Below are 27,911 nucleotides of genomic sequence, written 5' to 3'. Positions count from 1 at the left end.
CATCAGAAGTAAAATTCCCCCAACATCTCTGACCTGTCACAGTCCCTTGAGAAATGACTGCTGCTTCGAGACAACACGACAGACCCACACTTTGAGTCTATACACTTTGGACAGGGCTGATTTATTGTGGCTTAGACACAGCTTTGACAGATGGGAGTCACCTGATTCCCCACAATATAGCACAACAGGAGCCCAATCTGAAAATAGAGACAGCCTAGTACCAAGGCATAATGACGGACAGCTGACATTATAGGACAAATCAAACACAGCAAGGACTCACTTTCAGGAGCATGGGGGTGTTCGGAAAGGGGACAGGCAGCCTGACATTCCTCAAGAGTCCCCAAAGGCACTGCTTCATTGTAGAATAGTCTAGTGAGCCATGTGGACTGTTCAGTGTGCCTCTCTGTCTTGCAGGAAAAACATCATGTATGTGCACTATGTAAAAAGTCAGGGGACCAGTTTCTCTACCACCAGGCAAGCACTACCAAAAAGAAGTTAAAAGGTAATATCTCAGTGCTGCAAGACAGGTCTTCATTTGCACAGAAGATCCCCTTGGGGAAAACAATTTCCAACAAAGCTGGACCAGTGAAGTGTTATATTTATAAAGCTGAAACGTCACTGTAAATCACTATATAAATTCACCACCATCACCCCCAAAAGACAGTGGCTACATAGCTTTGGTACAAAAAATCAAGGCCAACTTGCCTTCGAGACTTTAATGAATGACATGTTACTCTGTGAACTGCCCCTTTCAATTCAACTCGTGAAGGGGTGCAGTGCAAAAAGACAGACAAAAATCCAACGCCAAGCAAAGCTTCCCACCAGTACTGGGCGATGACAGCTTGTGGGAAATCCTGCTCCACTCTGCACTTGCGATTCATTGACAATACATGAGGGAAGCTGGGCAATAAGGTCTTTGAGGTCCCTCCAGACTGGATGCTATACGATGCAGTTACCTCACCCAACCGATGGGTACCCAGTAAGTGTCCTTGCTTAACTTCTCTATGACAGCTCTGAGCTGGCTGCAGGCACTCTGCAGGTCCTCCCTCACGAGCACGGTGTCCATCAGGTGTCCGTAGTGCTGATCAATGAAGGTGGCAGAGGCGACCATTTCTTGCTGCTGCTCATCCTGCAAGGAAAGAGACAGTATAGGGTCTGGGGGGATGCTCTCCTGGCAGAACCTGCCTTTATTTAATGTGCCGAATGGATGCCTGTGTCCTGTAGATAACCTTAACTGTGAGCATGAGAGTAGAGAGTAGTAACAGCATAGTACAGAGAAGGAAACCCATGGACAGCAGACACAATCATACACTCCCAAAATATTCCCCAAGGACCTCTGAACTGAGAACCATTGTTTCAGGGTGCCTGGTTATATCTGTGTATAAAAGCCAGCGTCACCGGGTGTGAAGCTAGATGTGGTGGTACACACCAGTAATCCCAGCACTCAGAAGGCTAGAGGATCATGAGTTCCAATCCAGCCTGGGCTACAAAGCAAGACCCTGTCTCCAAAAAATAGAAGTCTATTGACTAGTGGCAGAGCACCTGCCTAATGTATGTGAGGCCGGGGATTGATCCTTAATATCGCACACACAAAATAGAGGGGCTGAAAAGATGGCTCATTAGGTAAAGTGTCTGCCATGCAAGGATGAGGACCAAAGTTCATATCCCAGGCACCCATGTAAAAGCTGGGTGGGCATGCATCTATAACCCCAACACTAGGGCAGAGTAGGGTAAGGCAGAGATAGGTGAATCCCAGGGGCTTGCTGGCCAGACCAATCTAAGCAAAACAGCAAGCCCCAGTTTCAGTGAGAGACCCTGCCTCAAAAATAAGGTGAAGTGAGAGAGGAAGATACCCGTCTGCAACCTCTGGCCTCTACACACCACCGCCCCCCCCCACACACACACATACTTCTAAGCATTCTCTGTGTTGATTTTTTCATTCATAAAGAGCCACTGACTCTTTGTTTTACAGCAGGGCCAAATTGGCGGGATAGAGAAGGAAGAATGACTTAAGAGAACCTTGGGACAACTGTATTTTGTGATACTTTGATTATAGTCTGACAATAAAGCTTGCCTGGAGTCAGAGGGTGGAGGCAGCGACTAACTGACCAAAATTAACCATAGAGGTCTTGAAGGACTGAGGACAGACAGGAGACAGGAAGCAGTAAGGCAGGGCTTAGAGGGGATCTCAGCCTTTCGGATGGAGGAACGGGAGAGCAGGTCACTGGTGGCTGCTCCCCTGCTTCTCTGATCTTTTGGGTTCTTACCCTGATATCTGACTCCTGATTTTTTTTATTGATAAAGAATGATTAGATTAAGGCTTCACAACAGCACCTCGCTTCTTTTCCAACACCTAGCATTAAGAGCTACACAAAAACTCTGCCTTACCCAACCTGGTGATGCTTCATGCAGAGTCCCTAGGAACTGGAATTTCAGTTGTGTAACGTGGACAACAAACCTGGTTTGTGGGGAAAGTGGCAGATCCACTCAAGAAAATACAACATGAAATCTGTAGTTGGCTTTCACCCATGTCCCTTTCTGTCCCTCTGTTGCCTTCCCTGCTTCTAGGGACCTGTTTTCACACCGCCATATGGGAAGGTGGAATTCTGACCTCCCCTGTGGAGACCTACTTACAAAATATTCTTTCTGCCTCTGTCATCAATTCCTTCTTTTCTGTGGCATCAGTAATTTCAGGGATGAGTGACAAAGGCCCAGACTTTTTTTTTTCTTTTCTTTTTTCTTTCTTTTTTTTTTTTTAATGATGGAAACCTAAGAAAGTACTAAGCTCATTTCTTCTTTTATCTGTCCAGAGGGAAAAAGCTAAATTCTCCCGGGAGGTGTTCTGCAATCCTATCTTCTCTCTCTCAGGGCTACTCGAATACTCAGAAGCTCTCTGCAGTGTCTCCACACAATCCCTGGAACTTCAGTCCTACCTTACCCACTGTTGCGAGCAAGCATGCTCATACACACACACACACACACACTCATAGAGTAAAACAAACGAAAGACAGGGTGACAACTCCTGAAGAAAGACACCTAAAGCTGACCTCTGACCTCCATAGTTGCCCATGTGTACATGCACACACACACCCTACACACATAACCTGTACATACATACTCCATACACACATTCAACGCTTGGCTTTGACTCAGAAATTCAACAGCCAACTGTGGTCTATCACGCTTACATAGAGCCCCTGACAACTCTCAGTTCCCTTTTAGGGGAAGATGCTGACATGAGCTTGTGAGTCCAGGCAGACACCCTGCCCGGATTGGAAGGCATGGTTCCTACCCCTCTTGAACCTTCTGGTTATGTGACCATCTTTTGTTAGCCTTATAAAATGGAAAGACAGCCTTGTGCAGGAGCTATGCTCTCTGTCCCTCTCCCTCAGAGTGGCCATAGTCAGCTAGGTGCAGCCCCTCCCTTCAAAGAAAAAACAATCAACTTTAAACTTACAAACGAAGCTGCTGGGTCCTCGGAGTCTGGGGATACAGGCGGTGTCTTCCTCTTCTCCTGAATTGCAGGCTTCACAAATATAACATAGGGCTTAAACTCGGAAGTCCTCAGGTGTCTTAGTGCCTAGAACAAAATTCCAGAAAATTTTACGCTTTTTGAAACACATACATTCCTAAAGCTCAGTCCTCCTGGGCTTCTGTCCTCAATGGCAATGGCCCTAGTGGTCAGTCCTGACACGATGGACTTCTACTGGGCAGACTCGCCACATTCTCTCATCCTCCACTTTGACACTGAACTCCTCTGGGCCAGACAGACAACATGAGGAGCACTGAGAAGCCAGAGACTCAGCTCAGCCCCTCCAACTCAATTAACCTCCTTGGGCTCTTTTGATTCTGCCAAGGGCTCAGCGTACATACATTTTAGTCATCTACCATTGCCCTGCTTACACTGTGTAGCCACTCCACAGGCCACCTTCTGATATTCAAAGAAGCAAAGGTTTGCAAAGTAAATGAAGTGATGACCTGTGGGGGTCACTTGAACCAAGGACAGATTTTTGCTTTCCCACATGCAAATCATACTGCCAACAAGAGTGTGCCTCCTGAACGGGGTAAAGGCCTCTACTTGTAAACACTGGTATTGAATTTCTATGCACTATCTGCACACACACACACACACACACACACACACACACACACACACACACCATGTTTTAAAAAAATATTTGAGAGGCTGGGCATGGTGGAGCATTTAATCCTAGCATTCAGGAGGCAGAGACAGGGGGATGTTTGAGTTCTGGACCAGCCTGGTCTACAACGCCAGGACAGCCAGGGCTGTGCAGAGTTTCCCTGTATATAGAGAAACCCTGTACATCTTGGAGGAGCTGGAGAGATAACTCAGCACTTAAAAGCACTGACTGGTCTGCTCTTCCAGAGGACCTAGTTTCGATTCCAGTACCCACATGGTGGCTCACAACTGTCTGTAACTCCAGTTCCAAGGGATTCAATGCCCTCTTCTGACCTCCTCAGGCACTGCATACAAGTAGCACACACACATATAGGCAGGCAAAACACTCATCCACATAAAAATAAAATAAAGATTTAAAACAAATCTTTGACATTCGTATTTTCATAGTTTTAAAAAGATTCATTTCATTTTCATGTGGATGAATGTTTCGTCTGCATGTGCCTGGCGCCCTTGGAGGCCTGAAGATGGGGTTGGATCTCCTAGACTTGGAGTTACAGTTTGTGAGCTACCATATAGTGCTGAGAAGTGAACCTGTGTCCTCTGTAAAAGCATGCATACTCACACCTGCATATGAGTACAGGTACCCCAGGAGGTCCAAGGAGAGTGATGGATCCCTCGGAGCTGGAATGACAGGCAGCTATGAGCCACCCAGTGTGAAAGCCGGGAACTGGGCTCTGGCCTTCTGCAAAAGCAGTGTGTGCTCTTAGCTGCTGAGCCTCTAGACATTGATGTTCAACTACCAGCTCACGGGGAGTACAAGTAAGAGAGGCGTTCCCTCCTGGGCAAAATGTGCTTTTGGAAAACATGTTTCAAGCTGACGCAGGTAAAATAAAGCTCGCAGTTTATACCATAACATCAAAACTCTGCTCCTGTAGTAGGAAGAAAATGAGTTCAAAGTGAGGGAGTTTTTCTGAAAGACAAGGTTAAGAAGATGCCAGATGCCTGCAGAGCCTGAAGATCTCCAGCTGTGGAGAAAGGAAACAGGCTTTGAAGCTCTGCTAAGGTCAGGCTGCTCCCCAACCTGTCCCTCGGGGCCTCCTCTTCACTACATATACTTGTTCCAGTTGCAGAGGCAGGAGACTGACAAGGAAGGAGAGTAGCAACAATGTGGCCTGGGTATACATACTAATGATTTTCTGTCCTGTTACAATTGGCCAAATAAAGCCAGGGACTTAAACTATTGTGTGTTTGTTTGTGTGTGTGTGTGTGTGTGTGTGTGTGTGTGTGTGTGTGTGTGTGTGTGTGTGTGCGCGCGCGCGTGCGCGCGCGCGTGCGCGGACACAGGTACACCTATGTGTGGTATGTACATATGTGTGTGCAATGCCAGGAGTGTCCAGAGAGGGCATCAGATCCCCCTGGAACTGGAGTTGCAGGTTGTTGTGAGCCACTTGACATGGGTTCTAGGAACTGAACTTGGGTCCTCTGGAAAATCAGCAAGCACTTTGAGCCTCTATAACCTACCCCACTCTTTTTTTAGACAGGTACTATGTAGCCCAGGCTGACCTCAAAATCACAATCATCTTGCCTCAGCTTCCCCAGGAGTGGGGACTACAGGCATGTGCCACCATGCCACCATGGCTTGCCAATCTATTGCATGATTTGCTCCATGTAAGGGTTACTGTCCTGGATATCGGGCTACTCAGAGGGTCCCTGGGCCCCCTCAAATGAATCAAGGACTTGAGAATAGCAGGACATGCTTGGGGCTGTAAAGATTTCATCCAATTCTCAAGAAGAGGACCCAGCATTCTTAACACCAGTGCTCTGAGTTAAAGCTTCCTTAGACTGATCTCCATGTTCTATAGAATGGACAGCCGCCCTGGGTTAGAAGTTTCATAAACTCAGCATGCCCGATGGCTCAGGAACTCACTTCCGGTTCTACATCCACCAAGCAAACTTTGTTTTTGGCCATAACAGCCTGAATGGCCTCCAGGCTGGTCCCATAGAGATTCTCCTTATATTCACCATGCTCCAGGAACCTAAAACATCATCAAAGGGGAAGACTTAAGTTTCTGAGCAACCCCATCTTCACACACACACACACACACACACACACACATACACACACACACAGAGAGAGAGAGAGGGGGGGAGGGAAGGAGGAAGAGTGGGTTTTCCAATATGATATTTCTCTCACTTCCTGCTTCCCTTACCCTTCCAAAAGCCCATCCACAGGGTCAAATATTGATACAAAATTGGACTGGACAGTCACAGAGACACACAATTACCAGAGGGCACAATGGCTCATGAAGCAACAAACGCACTTGTTGTGATGTAAGTCAGCCTCAAATGCTTGCTTGGAGACGAAGTGATACTCCACCCCTTCTTTCTCATGGCTCTTCCGGGGCCTGGTGGTATCTTTTAAAGAAAGAAGAATTGCTGGGCCAAGAAGAACAGCAAGCCTGTGCTCTGGCCTCAGAGCTCATCACAGATCTCAGTACCAATCAGCCACTTCCATTCATCAAGTGTCCTCACATGGTACAAGCTCTGATACAGGCAAAAGAAGCTCCCCTCCTTTTTAAGACAGGGTCTCATGTATCCCAATCTGGCCTCAAACTCACTGTGTAGCTGGGGATGACCTGAACTTCTGCTCCTCCCGCCTCCACCTTCCAAGTGCTGAAGTTACAAGTGTGCGCCATCACTCACAGGTGATGTGCTGGGGACTGGAACCAGGGCTTCAGGCATGCTAGACAAGCCCTCTACCAACTGAGCCTCATCTCAGACCCCGAAGAATATTATCCTGTAGCAGGAGAACCCAGGGCCCAGAGACGGCACCATGCCAGTCAGAGCCAGGAACCTCATGGTTCTGTGCCAAGCTCAGGCTCCTGCTACTCTGCTAGGCTCTCTTCTTGGTGCCAGAACTTTTAAATAACCTCTGAAAAGTCCTTAATTCAACATCTTCGTTTAGATTTTCTCATCTGAGAGCAAATGGGCACAAATACATTTGACCCTGCTTTAAGCTCTGTGTGTGTGTGAGAGAGAGAGGGCATGCAAGCTTATGTACCTGCATGTGTGGAGGACAGAGGTCAACCTCAGATGTCATTCTACAGATGATGTGACTTTTGGAGACAGGGTCTCAGGAACTCACCAGTTCAGCTGACCAGTGGGCACCAGGGATGTGCCTGTTGCCACCCCTGCCCCAGCATGTGGATTATCAGTAAAGGTCACCACACCTACTTTTTATATGAACTCTGGGAACCAATTTTAGGTGCTCACGCTTTCTGGTCAAGCACTCTCCCAGTTGAGCCATGCCCCAGGCCTGGGCTGTCCATTCCTTATGCAGTTCTCATTATGAGAGAGAAAAGGAGACACCGGACAGGCAGCCCCTGTACCACCCGCACGGCTTTCCCTGGCACCAGCTCTTGGACATGCTTCTTAAATGCAGCGTCCTTACTGATGTCCATGATGGAACTCCGTCTGGGCCAATCAAGTCTTCACAGAATGAGAGGAGATATGAGGGGCAACTCGGAGCTTTCCCCAGAAGACACAGAAATTTGGAAGACAGAGTAATCCAGCCTTGAAGCCACCCCTAGGATGCCCTGTTTCCCTGTGGCATCGGGCCAATCCCCCAAAGAGTTGCTAAGGGCCCTTTCCCATGTCACTGTCTTTCTTCAGACTTTTTCCTGCTGGTTTGATGTTAAACATCTTCAGGAGCCCAGGAGTCCCTCATGACCTGCCCAACTTTCAATGGAGCTTCATCTCCTGCCTTGCCATCTATAATACTGTTCCCAGTCTTTAGCATAGCCACCCTGGGTCACACTGCCATGTGTGACCATTCGAACATGTTGCTCCCTCTGTATAGCAAACGCTTCCTTTCTTCTCTTCCTGGAAGACTTCTATTTACACTTCAATGTTCAACATAAAAGTCACCACCTCTGGGAAGTCTTCCCTGACTTCACCTTGCTGTGGGTGCCTGGAAACAGGCAGGCATGAATTCTGAGTACAGGCTTCTCAGCGACAGAAGTGTGTGTGAGGGAGAGCAAATCCTGTCACACTGCTTCATCCACCTGAGACCTAAAGGGTGGGACCTCCAAAAGTCCTCAAAGCTGTGCTTTCAGAGTGGCCTCCACAGCCCCACCCCCTCCCCAAGTCTCTTCCACTTTGGACAAGGTCCTAGAAAATGATTCCAATGGCCATGGGCTAGGCTTTTGGCCTGGGATCAGGAAGAGCAATGTGTCCTAAGAAAGTCTCTGTAGCTGCACTTCCCCAGAACATTCTGGAAAAGATCATTCCTGTCCCACAGCACCCCCCCTCCAAGACCGCCAGACATCGACACTGCATCCCTTCAGGGCCAGAGGGTAAGAGAATGAGGAAAGACACATACCGAGAGAGATGGGATATGGGGGACCATGGTAAGTGGCCATGTTGCCACTTAGGAATGACCTAGGATCATCTGCTTAGGCTCCAAGCCTAGTTCTACCCTCTTTCCTGCTGTGTGATGCTGGGCTAGTTACTTAACCTCTCTGAGCCTTGAGAGGCCTTTCTCCTCAGTATGGTATTACAGTACCTCTTCTCTGGGGGGTACTAGTAGGGACAGCCAAGTTTCTACATGTAAGGGCTCTCATTCTCCTCCTCCACACCTACTGGGTCTTGGCATCCCACTGTCTTGGGGATTAGAACCATTGATAATACCCAGGAGTGTGCCCAGCCACCGAGCCAAGCTACCATCCAGCTACAGTAATACCTCCCCCCTCAGCGGAGTACTTGGCAGTACCTCCCACCTCACCGAGTATGTGGCTTTGTGACCACTGTGTTTTGGACTCACTGCCCTCCCCAGCAAGACACTCAGCAGGGGGTGTTCTTGCTGTCTCTGAAACTGAGACTCTCATCATTCCTAGGTCCCATCATATGCATACACCATACATACAATGTCTGGTGGACTCTCACACCCAAAGTACCAAAAAAGTTAAGATGCGCATGAAGAATACAGTCCCTGGAAAACACTCACAGGCATACACACACACACACACACACACACACACACACACACACACACACACACTCACGCACTCACACACACTCACACACACACTCACACACACACACTCACACACACACACACTCACACACACACACACACTCACACACACACACACACACACCACACACACACACACACACACACACACACACACACACACACACACACACACACACACACACACACACACACACACACACACACACACACACACACACACACACACACACACACACACACACACACACACACACACACACACACACACACACACACACACACACACACACACACAGCCCTCTTACGTGGAACAGCAACACCAAAGTGCTGGGGGTCCTCGGCCACCACCCTTTGCTTCAGTTCATGGAGTTGGGCTCCCAGAGACCCTGGAACAAAGGGAAGGTTGAGTCCATCCCTAAAGAACTCCTTCCCCACCACTCCTGAGGAAGCCAGCCCACCTGGAAACTCAGGATGTCACCTACCAATCAGAACCACCAGACGGGGCCGCTCCCCAGGCTGCTGTTGGTACCTGGCCACCTCCTCGTAGGTCAGAAGCTCCTGAGACTCAGCTCCTGCAGGCACCTTTGCCTCCTGTGAGCCACCCAGCCTCTCCCTGCAGCCTAGCCGGAAGCTTCTCCGAAGACCAGCTTGGGGAAGGGCAAAAGGACAAGGTGGGGGGGGGGGCGTTGGTTCTGGGATTCCACCAATAACGACCTTCTCCAGGGAGCTCGCATGGAGGTAGGGCTGGATGCCTGGCTGCCCAGACTCCTGCCCTGAATGGTCAGTGCAGGAAGTATGCTGATATGAAGAAAGGGTGGCCCCTACATCCAAGACTGAGGCTCAAGGTCACTGTTTTCCTTGGCACGTGACTGACCTGAGGTTAACAAGTCTCTTGATCTCTCTGAGCCTCAATATCCTTCTCTGTAAAATGGGAACTTGGATGTACAAAGGCAGTGGGTGGTTGCAGATTGGATCCCAGACCAGAGGAAATGAAGGACATTATTGGGACAACTGGTGACATTTTAATAACTGTGTATAAGACAATAGAATTGTATGCAAAGGAAATGTCCAAGATTTGATCACTACCCTGAAGTCATGTTACAGGATGTCCTTGTCCTTAGGAAATACAGACAGAGGTGCCTAGGGGTAAAGGGACAGGATGTGTACATTAACTCTCATGTGACAGGAGACAGAAAAGGAAATAAGAAAAACACTGGAGAGGTGACAATCCTCAGGTCTGGTGTGCAGCGCCCAGGAGTTCTCTGTCTAAGTCTGTGAGTTTGAAATCACATTGAAATAAACACTGGGAGACATTTGCCTGTCTTCTGTGACCTTTGAGGGAGAAACACTAGGGAAAACAAAAATCCCATCACTGTGTGTGGTGGTGAGGTTCACACTGAATAAACTCCCATTACAACAATGAAGATAAAATTAGTGTCAACACAGGGTTCTATGTCTCTACAGCTCCGCAGCTGGGCGGGACCAGGGTGGGCCTTCGTGGACACCACCTTCTGCTGGCTGACTCTTTGCAATGAGATGAGGGTCCCCCAGGTTCAGCAGCCCTTGACAGGTTCCTGGGGCTGGGATCTCAGGTTCTGAAGCCTGGGCCTGTGCATGAGTGGGAGGGGTGCCAGGGGAGAGCCTGCTACTCACCCACATAGTGTCCTTTGAGGGACGCTTCACAATCACACGTCTCTGGAAACCAAACAGAGAGAGGGGTGAGTCACACTGGACACATCCTCAAGGCCACAGGGACCCAGCCCCTAGGTAGCCAGGCAGAGCCCTCTGGGATGGTGATCCAGGGAAGCTCTAGAGAAGTCTATCTCTTGGTGGCCCTGGGACCAGATCTTCTGCTTCTGCTCTGTTCTCCATGCGTAACAGGCCCCAATAACTTTTCCAGCCCTTGGTGGGGATTCTGGGCCAGGAAGCCCCCTCCCAGTCTGTGAGCTCCAGATGGGACACAGGAATAAGATGGGAGACCTCACCCAGATGCCTTCTTGTTTCTTGGGCTCTTAGCTAGCACTGGGGTCACAGCATCATCCTTTAATGCTAGACACATGGGGAGGGGTCCTAAGGCTTTGAAGCCTGTTCCCACCCAACACATCTGGGCACAGGCACCCAGGTGTGAGGAGGAAAACCAGCCCCCTCAGCCCCAGGTGCGCCACAGAAGAGGGGCCTCACTCGTGTGCACGGGGTGGGGGACAAACACACCAGGCCTACCTTTGTCACAAGGCTGATCATCTGCAGTTTGCATAAAAGACAGATGGGACAGCGTTAGTGCAGGGAACCAGGAAGCCCTGCGGCTGAGAGGCAGCTACAGCCTCGGCAGCCTGAGGAGATCTCCATCTGTCCCCTTTCCTTGCTCCAACAAGCCTATGCGGTGCGTTATTAAACCCCAGCCCTGCTAATGAGTCTTCTTGTGTGTGGCCAATTAGCAGCCAGAGAAAGCTACTGCATGGTCAGTAGAAGTAGCCCCCTGGCTGACTACTCAGCAGCCTCCTCACCTGCCTGGAAACACAGTCATCGCCAATGGCTGCTGGAGTGACTCCTTCTGAGGTCCCACAGTGGGAAAAGACCCTGCCCCTGCTTTTCTGGAGTTTAAGACCTGCTTGGAAAATGCAGGTACCTGAACAGGCCCCTCCCTCAGTTAGGAGTAACCAGCAATAGAGGGTAGATTTTGGGAGAACCCCTCTCTATGAGGGACTTTCTGAGACCTGCACATAAGACCTCTAAAACCCCACACAGAACCTTCTGAGCCTCCATGTTTCCATTTGGGGGGTGAGGCTGCCATCCCACCCCCTTCACAGGGCCACTGTAACCAAAGGCAAGGGAGAGCGAATGGCTCAGTGGCAGAGCACCTGCCTTGTGTGTCTGAGGCCCTGGGATTGGTCCTGGCACTACCAAACAATTTTTTAAAAAAAATTCAAAATTGCAAGATGGTAGGCAAAGCTGTTTTCAAGGTAAGGTACACAGAGAATATCCAATAAACACTGCCCAACAAGCTAAAGGGAATTTCTTAACATGCTTCTACAGGATGCACTAGGAAGCACTTTGTGTGTATCTCAAATTCAAATCTAATGAGCGTTTTCTGTTTGAGCCTCCCAACGCTCTCACAGAGGCGAAAGGACACTTAGCAAGGGTATCCAGCCTCTTGGCTTCTTGGAGTCACACTGTCCTGGACCATATGGGATAGTCCACCCATGGCCCAGGGTATGGGGGAGGGTGCATGCATTGGAGTGATGTTGAGACAAAATGTTATCTAAGAGTTCACACACATTTGAGGTTTTTTTTTTTTTTAAGTCACAAAAACATAAAAGTTTAAGCACTTTTACAATTGGGGTACATTCATAGCTATCCCAGAGTGCATAAGGCCATGCATGGACACCCCGGATTCCCATTCCATATCAGCAAATTTAATGTTCAAGTTCAAAGTGTTCCTTAGGAAGCTAAGGAGAGCTTGGAACTCTTCCAAACACAGACACCCACAGAGACTTGCACACCAATTTGGAATGGTATTAACATGCCCCCCGTGGTATCCATGGACCCCAATATAGAAGTTCCTCTCTAGGACGGTTGCCCTCCCCTCCCCATGCTTCTCCCCACCATCTCCTTCCTCTGGAGGTCTGCAGGCTCAGACAGGGCCTCGACACCCCTCCCTCTAACGCAGGATCAGCTCCTTCTGCCCCTCCTGCACCCCACATCTGTCATTCTACTCACAGGGGGGCCTTTTGAAGCTCTGGGGGCTTGGCAGGGTACCAGTTGTTCTCCGGTAGCTCAGCCGCCTGCAGGGACACAAGTGGACATCATCATCTAGGTCAGAGAACTAGCTGAAGGGAGCCTTCTAGAAACTTGGGGAAACTGAGGCCTGAATCCCACGGCTGGGCACACCTGGGCACGCCAAGGACCTCCTGCTTCACAGTGAGTTCTGGCTAGGGAAAGGGGACATTTTCATGGAGCTGACTGGTTTATAACAAGGAAAAAACTGAGTCTCCTGGCCCCCAAAACCCTTGTCCTTCCCAAGACAGCTTCATGAAGGAATGTGGGCTGTTGCCCCCAGTCACCATGGCTGGTCATACTACCACACTGACTCTTGAGACAGGGAGGTTCCTGCCTCCACCCCTATCCTGCCTCCCCATTTCTGAGGAAAATGGAAGCCAACAGAACTCTCAGGAAGAGCTATGGGTCAGAAGTGACATTGATGTCACTTCCCCCACACATGCTATTGCCTTCCCCAGCAGTATCCAATATGGTTGTCAGACGGGAAGTCATCCAGGGCTCCCTGGTTCAAACATCACCCCAGGGCTCTGGCAGCATCTAGATTCCACATTTCAAATAGAGCAAGAGTCTGGGGAGAATGATGGTGAAGTGCCTGAGGGGCTGAGTTTGACCCTCAGCGCCTACAATGTAAAGAAACAACAACCAGCTGCTGGGTGCTGGGATGTACACCTGTAACACCAGTTCTGGGGAGGCAGAGCAGGGGGATCCCTGAGGCTCACTGGCCATCAAGACTAGCCGTATCAGTGGGACAGGCTCAGAGACCCTGTCTCAAAAACAGAAGTGAGGAGCAATGGAGGAAGACACTGGATATTAACCCCAGCCTCCACACAGGCACACACAGGTGCACGCATACACACATGCAAAAAATAAATAAAAATAATAAAAGAGAGGAAAGAGCGCTCTCCCACCTCTAAGACAGTGAGGCCTGCAAAACCTGTGTGCATGATCACTACAGCAGGCTGCAACAGAGAAAAACTGCAGCCCGCCTTCGGAGGCAGCCGCAAGGAAGTCAGACATGCTCAGGTATGACCCTTCCTCCATGAAGCATGCCCAGACAAGGGTGCATGCTCCTGGCACTAGATTACAAAGATAACAGCCCTCACCCCAGTCACCTTTACATACAGGAAGAAGGCCTGGTTTTTTCCTCTGCACTGTGGGCTCTTTCAGGGCAGAACAAGAGCTCACAGCTGAGGTTAAGGTGCCTGACTCTAATGCCAGGCAGGGATGCTGGCTTGCACCCGTAATCCCAGCTCTCAAGAGGCTGAGACAGAAGGACAGCCAAGAGTTCAAGGTCAGCCTGTACTACACAGCAGGACCCAGCTTCAAAACAACCTTACTAATACTAACAGCAATAATAAATGAATAAAAATGGCAAAGGGGCTGGAGAGATGGCTCAGTGGTTAAGAGCGCTTGCTGCTCTTCCAGAGGACCCAGGTTTGATTCCCAGCACCCACATTGCAGATCACAACAACCAATAACTCCAGTTCTATAGGATATCCAATGGTCTCTTCCGATGTCCACATCCCCAAACACTGCACACACATGGTGCACGTAACATACATCCAGGCACACAAATACACATTAAATAATTTTTAAAAGATATATAGAACAAGCCAAACCAATCCTAATAAATACAGCTCAAGATCAAGTATACATTTCTAATGAAATATTATGTAACCATTAAGACGACACATGAGGAATATGTAAACACGGGGAACGTTAATGTCAAAATCACAAGTTTAAAAAAGAGGAAATTCTGTGTACAGCACACACAGAGAAAGCACAGGTGGGAAATAAATTGTGTTCTTTAGACTCAGGGAAGACTCTGGGCAATTTTATCTTCCTTGTCCCCTTGTGAATGTTTCTCAGTCCACTTTCTGTTAGTTCATATTGTAAGGTATCATTGGTCCTGTGTCCCTGAGCTCTACATCTGCAGACTCAACCTGCAGTTTGAAACTATCTGGGGGGAGAGGGGGAACCAGCCTGTGCCTATACAGGCTGTGCACGGACTCTCTTCTCATTATCCCTATACAATACAGCATGCCAGCCTGTCACACAGCACTTAACACAAATAGCTGTGATAAGATGCCATGACCAAAACAAATAGAAGAAAGAGTTTAATTTGGGGCTACAGTTCCCAAGGTTTAGAGTTCACGACTATCACGATGGGAGCAGTGCTGAGGGCTCTCATCTCAATCCACAAGCACAAGGCAGAGAAAATTATCCAGGAGTGGTATGGGCTTTTGAAACCTCAAAGCCCATGCCTCTAACAAGGCCACACCTCCTAACCCTTCCCAGACAGTTTCACCAACTGGGGATCAAGCATTCAAACATCTGAGTCTATGGAGGCTGTTCTTATTCAAACCACTACAATGTGGCATCCGATATCACCCCGAGAAGAGTGATAGCACCAAGAGGATGTGGGGGGTAGTGGGGCCATATGCAAATGCAACACCATTCTGTGCAAGGCCCTTAAGCACCAACTGATTTTGGCATCCAGAAGGTTCTAGAATCAATCCCAGAGTATACTAAGGAACAACTGTATGCATTAACTCAGTTCAAATGTCTGGCTGGTCCTGATGTGGTCCCTTCAGCCTGTAGGGAGGCTGAAGCAGAAGGATTGCAAGTCAAGGCTATCCTGGGCTAACAATGAGTTCAAGGCCAGCCTGGGCAACTTAAATGAGGCCTTGTCTCAAAACAGAAAAGTAAAACAGAAAGGTAGGACTAGAGCTCAGGGGTAGAGTGCATGCCTACCTAGGTCCTGGGTTTGATCCCAATAGTGGGGGGAGGGGAGGAAGTAAATGTCCATATATTATTGAAATCTCAAACGGCTAGATCCCCTGGCTATAGGACTAGAACAGACACAAAGACATAAAAGTGACTGCTATTTCCCTCAGTGGGCTTCCCCACGACTGAGGTGACAGAGACTCAGGGAGTGTCCCTGTACCACCATTCACACCACGACAGCAACCCAAACCTACCTCTCCTGGAACTGCTTGGAAGGGATGAGGCCAGCTCGAAGGTTAGTGTCTCCCACTCTCTTGGCCTGCCACCAGGTGGGGTCATCTTGGCTCACCACCTCCAGGACCTGCCTCCGCTGGAAGGGCAAGCCTGCCTCCTGGCAGGGGATGGCACGGTCCTCCCGAGGGTCATAGTGGAAGAGGGCACGCATGAACACCTGTATGGCAAGGGCTGCAGTGAGGAGGCCCTTCTATATAAGGGCACAGGCCACATATCGACAATGGCCACTCATAGCTAGAAAACACAAGTGGCCTCGAGAGTAGAAAGCTAGTCAGAAACGCCCTGTATTTGTTTCTTGGTGTTCTTCATCCATTTTGGACACGAGTCAAGAAATCCATAAGTACTTGGAAAATGAGTGGCTAGGGAATGGCTCGGTGGTACAGTGTGCTTGTCTAGCATAAATGAAACACTGCTTCCATCCCCAGCAATACCAACACCAAAACCAAACAAAGAGAGTCAGAAAACAGGGGTCCAGTGGGTAAAGGCACTTCATATGCAAGCCGGACAACCTGAGTTTGATCCCCCAGTTTCCTCCATTGGAGAAAACTAACCTCTACAAGGTGTCCTTTGGCCTCCATGTATACCCTGTGGCACACACACACACACAATTAAAATGAAACTATAAAAAAAGGAAATAGACAAGGCCCACAGCCACACTAAGTAACAACTAACCCTGGAGACAAAAGCAAACACACAAACACATGCACAATTTGTAACCATTGCTACTTTTACTACCATCTATGCAAGGACCCTAGAGGTCCTCAGAGGAAGGAGTACAAATGTCAACAAAACTTATGTGGTGGACTTTGCCCTCACTTCCCAAGTCTGTAACTGGCACCCACAGTTTCGACAGCACCACCTTGCCCTATCTGCCATATACTTGGCCAAGTCTCCTCTCTGGGGAAGGTGGGACAGGACACAGAACTAACTCCCACCTCTTGGCTCTCTTCTCACCCAGTGCTATGAATTTATCTCAAGTTCTCTAGTTCTAGACTATGTAGGCCCCATTATTACAGTGGCAAACAGAAAATATAGAGATCAAGATTCATCTTCAGATGTACCTGAGATTCCCTCATGTGGCAAAAACAAAAAAAGATTAAGGTAGACAGCAAGAAGAACTTTCTGGGTCTCTGAGGTAGGGACAGACACCCTCATGCAAATACAGACCCTATGGTGCAGTGAGTGGCTGTCCAGGTGGAGCAGTGGGTCACAAAGAAAGATTTAAGAGAACAGGACTAAGGAACAGGGTACCAGATTATTTTCCTGTATCAAGCCCCCACACAGGATGCTACGGTCCCACACAGGAGTCAGTATCATTTATTATGCTCTGGGATTTAATCTAAGGGTGGTAGGAAGAAAATGCCATGGAAAGGTTGTTCCTTCACTGGTTACAAAACAAGAGGTCAGTGAAGACGCCAGCTGTTCCTAATCATCTATCCCTCATCAATGAAGCCTGGACACCTCTTCTGGGCCCGAGGCTGTTCTGGGCTTTCTTTCATGTGTTCAGCACAGGGTGGCAAGGCTGAGGCTGGCCCGCTTCCTTCCACCCTCAGATGAAAACTCATTCTGTTCCCCTTCTGTCTCACATCCAAGAACTTCAAGTCCACGTTCATTATGGAATCATCAAATAGATACCCTCTTTGATAGCCTTTGCCGTTCTCAATAGTCTCCCACCTGGGCTTCCAAATAGCCTCATTCTGCGCCTCCCTGCCTCTAGCTCCACCCACTCCCTGACCCTGTGGGGACCGCATATCAGATATTTACATTACAATTCATAACAGTAGCAAAATTAAGTTATGAAGTAACAACAAAATAACTTTATGGTTGGGGGTCACCACAACATGAGGAACTGTGTTAAAGGGTCACTGCAGTAGGAAGGTTGAAAATCACAGCCCAGAGAGCTTGGGCTGCCCAGAGAGCTTTCTAAAACATCCCTGTGGTCAGAACGCCCTTAACCTCTCATCAAGGCTGGCGAGCTGGCTCAGCAGGTAAAGGTACTTGCTGCCCAACCTGATGACCTGAGTTCAAACCCCAAAACCCACACTGTAAAAGGAGCACACTGACCCCTGCAAGCTCTCATCTGATTTCCATGTGTGTGCTATGATGAATTCGCCCCCCCCCCACACACACACCCAATAAATAGGCCTTCTTAGCACGGTTCAGCTGTCTCGTGGGCTCTGGGCTGTTCTCCATCCCCAGGGTTGTACCACGTTAGTGCATGCCGGCTGACTTCAGGGTGCACCTGCACCCCTTTGCCTCAGGACTTATTTCCTGTGGCTGCTAGTTTGCTTGTCTCTAATCTAGCAGTCAGGACTACAAAGAACAAAGCCCCAGGGCCTGGTGGGAGTTATGTACACATCTCCCCAGCCCTTGGCTGAGAAGAACAACATGCATGTTCTGATCCCAAAAGCCCTTCAGGATTAAGCTTCAGGCACCCTCAGTGGGTGGTGACTTCTGGGTAGCTTGCTTACCAGTAGGGCTGCCTGCCCTTCCCCTCACCTCCCTACCCATGCAGCCTGGGGTCACTTCCCACCAAACAAGCTGTTTGCCTTCACACCCTTAAGCCAGGGTCAGCATATAGGAGCACCCAAACTAGGCAAGAATTGTGCCCGAGTCCTTCACAGCTGATCCCACATCCCCAGTAATGCCCCTCCCACCTGACCCTCAAGCCCTTTTTCCCAGATTCCCCCCAAGCATGCTCCCCCACCATGGGCCTCCAGGCACTTGTCTAACAGGTGCCTGGAACTGACCCTTCTCTCTGAAACTCTAGCCATCTTTACCTCCCTCCAACCCCTGCACCCAATCTGAAATGCCTTCTGGGATGTCTCTTGCGCTACACACTCTTCCAGAAACGCTTGCCACACAGCAGTGAACCACTCGTTCAGACAGCCTCCCCTTCTACAGCAAAAATCCCCTGGCAGAGAGCCCAGCAGAGAGGTCATGACCAAAAAGTAGGCCCAGTGAACAACCAAGCTAATGGCAGTTACTTCACTGGTCCAGAATCCAGTTCCTAAGCACCTTCTCTCCATGGCCCAGATTTTCCACTTCCATTACAGTAAGCTTGTCTTTTGTTAGCACACCACACAAAATCCTGTTTCCAAACAGCAGGGTACAATGAGTCACTTAGGACTATTAAAGTCCTTGGCTGGAGAGAGGTTACTGGGGCCAGATGCACAAGCTGGCAGGGTTCAGAAGGCCCACCCTTCCCCAGTAGAGCAAGCCCCAGGGAGCCCACCTTCCCGTACCTTGCTCTCTTTGAAGCGGTCTTCCTCCTGGGTGGCAGGGATGATCTTGAGGGTGATGGATCCCTGAGACTGGGCCTAAAGGGAGAGGGAACACAGGCCAGTGGCTTTCGGGACCCTATGCTCGGTGAGTTCATCTCATTTCCTAGGTGGGAGTTCAGAATGAAAGGCAGACTGACAGCTTCCACTCCTCTGCCCTGGCAGAATTTGCTATTAAGAATCAAGTTACCTGCCTATGATGGCTGACATCGACTGCCAGGGCTAGAGCAAGTAAGGAAATGAATACATTGCCTTTCCATGGGACAGAGAGACTGGAGATTTTAATGAGAACTCAAGACAAGGCATGCAATGAACTCCAGCCCCCCAAAGCTCCAGACCTCAGGCGTCCCAAGACCCCTCCTTGATGTTCCTTAGACTATTTTAAATTTTTACTTATTTTTATGTATATGAGTGTTTGTCTGCATGGATGGGATATCTATATACCATTTGCATGTCTGGTCCTGTGGAGGCCAGAAGAGGGCATTAGATCCCCTGGCACTGGAGTTCTAGATGGTTGTGAGAAGCTATATGGTTGCTGGGAATCGAACCTGGGACCTCTGGAAGAGCATTGAGTGCCCTTAACTGTTGAGCCATCTCTCCAGCCTCTCTCGGGCTAGTTTAATAATCCACTTCAGTCAAATTATCCTAGGTCCTGACTGATTAGGACTTCCTTCCTTGCTCCCACTCCTCCACAGGGAGCCAATCTTAGGCCACTCCCCCTTTCTAGGAGGTTCCCTTTCCTTCAGAGACCTGAACCTCAGTCTCAGAGCCCAGGAGGAAGAGCAGGATTACCCCCCAGGTCATAGAAGTTCACTCTAAACTCAGGAGCCCATGATGCTCACATAAAGATCCAAGGGCCAGCTACACCTGTGTTGTTCCCACCCCGCAACACGGGGGTGGGGAAGGGGGAGGCGCTGAAGGGCTGTCTTGTCTCTTTAGCACTGATCTTGTTTGCCCCACCCCAACAACCTTTAGAAGTTAGCTAAGTCAGTGGAGGATACCCAAGGATGAGCCTGCCATAGCTGCAGAGGCACTCTCCACAATAGCCATTTTGCCTCATCTGTCCCGGAACAGACATTGTTTCCATCCCCCAAATCTTCTCATGCCTTTAATCCCAGCACTCGGGAGGCAGAGGCAGGCAGATCTCTCTGAGTTCGAGGCCAGCCTGGTCTCCAGAGCGAGTGCCAGGATAGGCTCCAAAGCTACACAGAGAAACCCTGTCTCGGAAAAAAAAAAAAAAAAGTACTTTATAAGTACTTTACACCCTTCTTCCATGCTAATAATAACCAGGCACAAGTTGAAAAACCCTTTTCTGTCGCTCTGTTAGTGCAAAGGCGATTAAAGTCAGTTAGACTAGGATAAACCTGAGATTTGGAAGGTTCTCAGACTGAGGAGCTGGGATGAAGAGGAAGGCTACACTGAAGAGAAGAGCTGAGAGAGAGGCACTGGGAGAGGTGAACTGGAAACGATTGTGTCTGCCCCACCCTCACACAAACAGGGAAGCAGAGACAGGGAAGCTGAAGACCCCCTCTCTGCAGGCATGCCACACAGACCAGAATCTGGCTGATCTCGTCTGGACGCTTGTGCAGGACAGCGATTCCGTTCACTTCTCGGAGTTCATCGCCAACGTGGACCAGACCTAGGAGACACAGGGATGGAGGTTAGCTCAGCACTAAAAATGGAGGCCCTGATGCTGGGCTTTGTGCCTCTGGGCACTAGGAAAACCACTACAGGGCAGATTCAGGTCTAAAGATACTCAGCATCAAATTCAAACCATCCTCTGGGAAGGTCCCCGTGTGTAAGGTACATTTGAGAGTCAGGCACATACAACAGCCCTGACAAAGCCACATTGCTAAGAAGTAGCAGAGCTAGAATGCAGGCATGCACAGGCACTTCAGTATAGAAAGCTGCATAGATAGTAGCGGCACACGCCTTTAATCCCACCATCCAAAAGGCAGAGGCAGAGGCAGAGGCAGGTGGATCTGAGTTTGAGGCCAGCCTGTTCTACAGAATGAGTTCCAGAACAGCCAAGGCTACACAGAGAAACCCTGTCTCAAAAAACCAAAACAGAGAGAGACAGAGACAGGGGGAGGGAGAGAGAGAGAGACAAAGAGAGAGAGAGAGAGAGAGAGAGAGAGAGAGAGAGAGAGAGAGCTGCTTTCTGCTGACAAAGAGAGTGTTTAGGTATACAGGTGTGTGGATACTTGTATACACACGCATGTAGAGTCCAAAGGACATTGTTATCTCCCATCAGGCACCACCCACCTTGTTCTTTAAGACAGGGGCTTTCATTGGGACCCAGGATCACCAATTCAGTGCTTTCCAAGTACTGTGATTATAAGAGCACATGGCCACATTCAGGTTTGTACATGGGTGCTGGGAACCAAACCAAGCACTTTACCAATGGAGAGATCTCCCCATTCGCCATCTCTGCTTTCTTAAAAGTATCATTAACTCTTTATCTTCCTGAACTGCAGACACACTCCCAGAATATCTTTCTTAAGTCTTCATGAGGAAGCTTAAAGGCACCAGTACTTATCTATGATGTTTGTACCTACCTACCCAACAATCATCTGTCTGTGCATCTGTTTATCTATGTATCTAACTACCCATCTGCTTATGAATCTCTGTATCTACCTATCATCTGTCTATCTATGTAACTGTGTATCTATCTATGTAACTGTATATCTAGCTATCTGTGCATCTATCCATGTATCTGTCTATGTATCTGTCTTGAGACCCAGGTAATCTGTAGAAGAGAATTGAATTTCTGACCTTCCTAGCTCCATCTACTGCGTGCTGGAATTAAGGGTGTTTTATGCACTGCTGCAGAAGGCTTCATGAATATTCTGGACAAGCCAGTTATTACCAACTAAGCTGTTCACTTAACCTAGCTTTATTTATTTACTTATTTACTTCGACAGGTTTTTGTTATGTAGCCCAGGCTGGTCTTGATCTCTTGTATACAAGGAATCGTCCCTTCTGAACCTCCCAAGCTGCTGAGACTATAGGCCCAAGTGCCACCACACGCAGCCCGTAGCCACTACTATAACGACAATTGTCCTGACATAATTTGGCCTCTCTTTGTTGCTCTGAGCAGGCACTGGGCCAGCAGCCGCCGTCGCCACCATTAGGAGTACAGATTTCTGAGTCAGAGCCTATATGTTACCAATATGCTCAGGGGCCTGTGTTTGGAAGTAAGGCCTAGAACTCTCCAGTCAGTTTTTCAGACCTAGAAGGTAACATCCCCTACAATGAGAGGCCTGCTTACCAGATTTCCCATGCACTGATGACTGTCAACCTGTTTTCTACCCAAACTAATCTGGGTCATGAACACACTCTTGTCCACTGCAGTTTCACAAGGTGATGGGGCTACTGGAAGTGGCAAGGACCATCCCCACCCCAGCCAGGAATCCCCAACCAAGCCCATCTCCAAACTCAAGTGTTATAATCTCTGCCTACACCAAATGCCAGAGCCCTTTCCTGACCACCCATGAGAACTCCAAGCCTATTAGGCTTCAATTAAATTCCCATTAACCTTGGGACCTTGAGAATTCCATCCACAATCCCCACAGCGAAGCAAACCCCACAGAGGCTACCCTAGGGTGGGGATAGAGAGCCAGCATCTCACCCAGGCTGGCATCTCACCACTCTACAGGCTTCACTCACCACTCCGATCCGCCGCACCCCCTCGCATGATCCTGGCCACCACGACAGCCCCTGAGTGCTCATCTCTTCGGATAGTGGCACCCTGAATGAGAGACATGAACAGACAGGCTCTAGCAAGGCAACCTCAACTGACACTGTTCCCTTCATTCTTCCCTCTGCCACCCTGGGAAGGTGGATCAGTGGGAACCTTCCCAAGGCTGAGAACACCATAAGACAGGAAATGAGGAAAGCGCCATGCTTTGCAGCTTACAAAGCACAATGATCCATTCTGCACAAGGGACTAGGCCTCCTGAGTTGGGCGTGGTTGGCACATGCCTGCGATCCAAGCGCTCAGGAGGTACAGAGTGGAAAATTAAGAGTTCAAGGTCATCCTCAGCTACCCAATGAGTCTGAAGCCAGCCTGAGCTTTTTTGAGACTCTGTCTCAAAAAGAATAATTAAATAGAGCCAGTGAGATGGCCCAGCTGATAAAGGTATCTCCAACCATGCCTGACTTCAATCCCCAGGGCCCACATAGAGAACCAACTCCTACAAGTTGTCCTCTGGTCTCTATATTTGTACTGTGGCACCCACATACACAAATGCACAAAACAAATAAATGCGATTTAAAATGTCATATAAATAAACAAGATACAAAGGAAGGGGTATCAGGGACTCTAAGACTCCTCAACGTCACCCTCATAGAAGGGGGAGCTTTTGATTACGCCAACCCAGTGTTTTCTCTGTCTCATCACAGCCCTTGTCACTAGCAAAGACATTTAATAATGAGGACAACATGTGCTAGCAAATTCTCAACCTGCCTCGAGCCAACCCCAGTGTTCCTGGGCCTTCTGTTGTTGCCAACAGGAAGCAATTATGCCCCCACCAGAGCATCAGGACCAGGATTTGGCCCATGAAACACAAAGAGATGAATTCTGGGATAAAAAAAAGGCACTAATGAGCTCCTAATTTCCTGTACCAGGTAAGAGGCCCATGTCAGCACAGTGATGGGGTTGGGGGGGGGGGGCGGGCTGCAGGGAGCCAAGCCTGGACAGCCAGTTCAACCATTGACTAGAAATCGTGTGGCCTCAGCCAGGAGGTCCCTGTGTTCTCTGAGCCTGCCTCCTCTAGGGTGAGGGGGAGCATTTAACTCAAAGGGTTGTTGCAAGGGTCCCATACGGAAACTTCATGTGACGGGTAAACAGTAAGCATCCAACGTCCATAGTCAGTAATAAACGCCCATCAGTTGTCACTGACCAGCCACGAACACGCTGCACATTTCCCATTAATGTCCGTGTCATCGTGAGAAGCAGAGAAAACAGATTCTGCTGACTGCAGAGGCTGTCCACTACACCTCCCGAGGCCCACTGTTCCCTGACCTGCCAAGTCCCCATCACATATCCCTCTCCGAACCACCTCCACCCCCAGCACTGAGAGCACACAGGAGGGAACCCGGGATTTGTGCCAACTCTGTGGCACAGGTGAGGAAGCAGAAGCAACGGGGACATCTTCATCTGTTGGGAGACACGGCTCACCCATCACAGGTCAGCTGGGGAGAGCTGGAACCAGATAATGCCAGCTCTGCAGTTCTCTGAGGCAAGCACTAAGCTCTCTGGGCACCCACCACTTCCTTCCATCTGATGAACAAACTCGCCTCTTTGCCCAGTCCATCACTGCTGGAAGCAGGGGCAAAAACAGTGCTTATCTGTCAGCCTCCAGGAGAGTGTGGCTGCACCCACCCTGCCTGGGCATTCAGAGATGGGTCAGCAAACTGTCTATAAAGGACGGAGTATATGTATCTAAGGCTTTGAGGGGAGGCTCAGGTCTCCGCTGTCATTACTCAACTTCTCATGACAAATGAGTAAGCATGACCTTGGTTTTTGTTATTGTTGTTGTTTTGGTGGGTTTTGTTTGTTTGTTTGTTTTGGTTTTTGGTTTTTCAAGACCAGGCTGGTCTCCAACTCACAGAGATCCACCTGCCTCTATCTTGCCTTTAAAACGACAACAAAATTAAGCTGTAGGCTACATTTGACCCTTGGCCCGAGTCTCTTAACTTCCATTTCTGAGCATGGTGACCAATGTCACCCTACACAGCCGTGCAGGTTGCATACTGCACACGATGGCTTAGCTGAAATTAAGAGGAGCAGCATCCACTCGGGAAAAGGAGTGTGCTGCACACAGAGGTGTTACAGAGAAGAGCAGTCATCCTGGCAAAGTGGCTGTCATTCACTGTGAATTCAGGAGGGTGCCTTCCTGGTTTTCTGGGTTGGGTGTGAGATACAGAAGAATACCTGGGGAGAAGCCCGTACATACCAACGGTTCCTTATTCTTCACCAAGCGAACAATCTTCACTGATTCCTCCTCAAAATCCTCATCGATATTATCAGGCAGAGGGGGCAGAACAGGATCAAAGTTCTTCTGGGCAACTGTGTCGTGGACCATGAGCACAGCCTGCAAAAAAACCAGGGGAAAGGGCTAGCACTATACCCTCACAGGGTTAGGGGGTCCTTGGCTGGGCAGGGGCAGAAAGGAGCTCAGATCCTTTGCCTAAGAAAAGCCGCCCTCCTCAGGGCATTGCTTAGGATCCTTCACACAGAAGCCTCCTCCTCCATCTCAGGACCCAGACTCCCTCCACCTCCATCCCAGGAGACCCGCTGCGTGGGTGTGCAGGGACTGCAGCGTGACTACCCTGAGGTGGGGGGTGGACAGCAGCTGCAGCAGCTCCCTCTCGTCACTGTGCACAGAGGCGGCCTGCAGCTCCTCCATCACCTGTAAGAGAAGGAGATAGGAGGCTAGGGTGCCCCTGCGACAGCCTGCTGGAATCCCCCAGGAAAAGCCTTCTTCCCTGGGCCTCAGACACAAGGTTCCTCTCAGGGATAATGGCTTCATCACCCAGAAACATGTCGTATCTGTCACTCAGGAACTGGTGGAGGATCTGGGGAAATCAAACCAGGTACCAGAAGTACACACGTGCAGAGGGTAAACCTACTATAGACTGTTACTCTATATGGGTCTTCCCAACAAACCAGACACCATGAGCACTTTAATTTTGCTATGTAAGGATGAGAATCTTGAGGCCGAGAGATTACAAACCTTGCCAAGGATCACAAAGCTCACAGTGGCATAGCCAGGATTTAAACCCAGCCTCATCCAGCCAGACAGTCTGTGCCCTTGTCACTAGGCTATGCCATGGGCAAGGACACTGGGGCTGGGAGATTGGGTGACTTGTTTAAGGACACACAGCTAGTGGCAAAGTTGGCAATGCAGAGCCGGGGGGGTGGGGGGTGGGGGTGTAACCCACTCCAAATGATCATACTGTAGAGGAGCCAGGTACAGTGTATGTCACAGACTATGCCATCCCCCACATGGCCATCTTCTAGGAAACAGCCCAGCTAACTAGTTGGTGACCGATATAGAAGTCAGCCTATGTCAACAACCCAGACAGCTAAACCAAAAACCACAAGAACGAAGGTCCCTGAGTAGTCAAGATGCCAGAGCTCGTCAGCAGGGATACACCGTAAGTCCCTTGAATTCAAGACTACATGGCAGCCTCTCAGAGCCCAGACACAGGCACTATCTGACCTACTAATATCACCAGGAACAGGTGGGGAGCTACTGATAGGATCCAAGGTTCCCATTTTACAGCTGAGGGAACAGGTTTGCTCCAGAACACACGGTCAGCAGGAATCCTCATGTCTCCTGGTCCCAGCCAAGGCTAACAAGGCCCTCCTTGCCAGAAAGCTCAGGGAAGACTAAAGCTACAGCTCAGCCATACAACACTTGACATGTACAAGGCTCTGGGTTTGATCCCTGGCATCACACACACACACACACACACACACACACACACACACACACACACACACACGAGGAGGATGAGAAGGAGGAAAAGGAAGCTACCTCTCCCTTTCCATCCTCAGGGTCCCCACCTCTGATGTCCCCAGCTAATCAGTAGTTACAAGGTCAGTAAGAACATTTCCTGGGCCTGGAGTAAGTAGTGCGCCACCTTAAATCAAAACATTAAAGTCTGGGACTTACATCCTCAGCAAGGGCCATGGCACTGTGCAGGACCGGGGTCGGGCTCTGTCTCTCATAATAGCGGAGTTTCTCGTGAATCTGCAAAGATACTTGATTTCTGCTTTACCTTGAATACCATACATGACACCTAGGGTTGTGGTGACACCTAGGGCCACAAGTGGGGTCCCCTCCATAGCAGTGTGCATGGAAAGCCCTGCCTAGTGAGTTAAAAACCTTCATGGGGGCAGGGAAGTGGCTGGGATGACACAGGGAAGAGCCTCCCTTGGGGATGGGAGGGGAGCTGAGGGGGCTCTCACCTTCATCAAGTAGCTGAGGCTCTTCTCACTGAAGACATCCCTCAAGAAGCCCATCTCCTCCCTATGGTTGGAATCAGGCCTGAGCTGAGAGGTCAGAAGTGCCAGGGTCTCATGCAAACCTGAGGAAGAGGCAAGAAAAAACAAGGTCCAGAAACAGTGGGACTTCCTGCCCTTGAGAACTCTCTCAGACAACACCTCCCATCCTGCCTGACAGCACTCTCCCCACAGTCTCAGGTCTGCCGGTAGCTTTCAGAGGCAACACCACAGCACTGCTCCTGTTTTGTCTTGTTTTGTCTTGTTTCCCCCAACCCTGGGAGCCTGGCAGGTGCAGCTCAGGTGGAGGACACTCACCCGAGTCTTCGGACAGCACTGGCATGCCTGTGCCTAGCAGGTCCCCAGCTGGCCCTGCAGTTTGTGGGGTGAGAAAGGAGCCACTCAGCAATGAACACACATCACCTGGACCTGCTTATGACCTATGTGAGGACACAAGAAATAAGAAAACGGTCACTTTTCTCGGGGGTGGGTGGGCAGAGAACAAGACTTGTTGGGTGCCCTCAATATGCCAAACATTATGATATTTTCGGACTATACATGAAACCTAGAAGATGGCCATCAATGCTTCCCATTTTACGGATGAAGAAACAGAGGCTGGGGGCCCCTAAGGAACTTTTG

General features: G+C 49.5%; 1 protein-coding gene across 1 annotated transcript; it reads right to left on the bottom strand.

Annotated features, from left to right (window-relative positions):
• Positions 1-952: 952 nt before the first annotated feature.
• Positions 953-27,615, bottom strand: Mpp3 (membrane palmitoylated protein 3). Its single transcript, XM_035448192.1, has 18 exons — positions 27,591-27,615; positions 27,240-27,358; positions 26,944-27,021; positions 25,594-25,674; positions 25,219-25,356; positions 22,928-23,009; positions 20,812-20,897; positions 19,223-19,297; positions 15,938-16,134; positions 12,897-12,961; positions 11,400-11,420; positions 10,833-10,874; positions 9,662-9,826; positions 9,485-9,565; positions 6,463-6,556; positions 6,069-6,177; positions 3,458-3,580; positions 953-1,129 (listed from the first exon to the last, which is right to left on the bottom strand). Exons 1-18 carry the CDS (start codon positions 27,613-27,615, stop codon positions 953-955), a joined length of 1,758 nt encoding a protein of 585 aa, XP_035304083.1.
• Between the last annotated feature and the right edge of the window lie 296 nt (positions 27,616-27,911).

This window comes from Cricetulus griseus, chromosome 7, assembly GCF_003668045.3.
Source record: "Cricetulus griseus strain 17A/GY chromosome 7, alternate assembly CriGri-PICRH-1.0, whole genome shotgun sequence".
NCBI lineage: Eukaryota > Metazoa > Chordata > Mammalia > Rodentia > Cricetidae > Cricetulus > Cricetulus griseus.
The sequence above is the reverse complement of the archived record's forward strand: the minus strand, read 5'-3'. Positions and strand labels throughout refer to the sequence as shown.

Bases quoted from the DNA above. Each gene is read 5' to 3' on its own strand.
- Mpp3 (XM_035448192.1), bottom strand. From the start codon at position 27,615: ATGCCAGTGCTGTCCGAAGACTCGG. The intron at 12,962-15,937 runs GTAGGTTTGGGT...GTGTCCCTGCAG, and splicing joins TCCAAGCAGTTCCAGGAGAG to GCGGCTGAGCTACCGGAGAA. The intron at 10,875-11,399 runs GTAGGCCTGGTG...TTTGGTTTCCAG, and splicing joins TGATCAGCCTTGTGACAAAG to AGACGTGTGATTGTGAAGCG.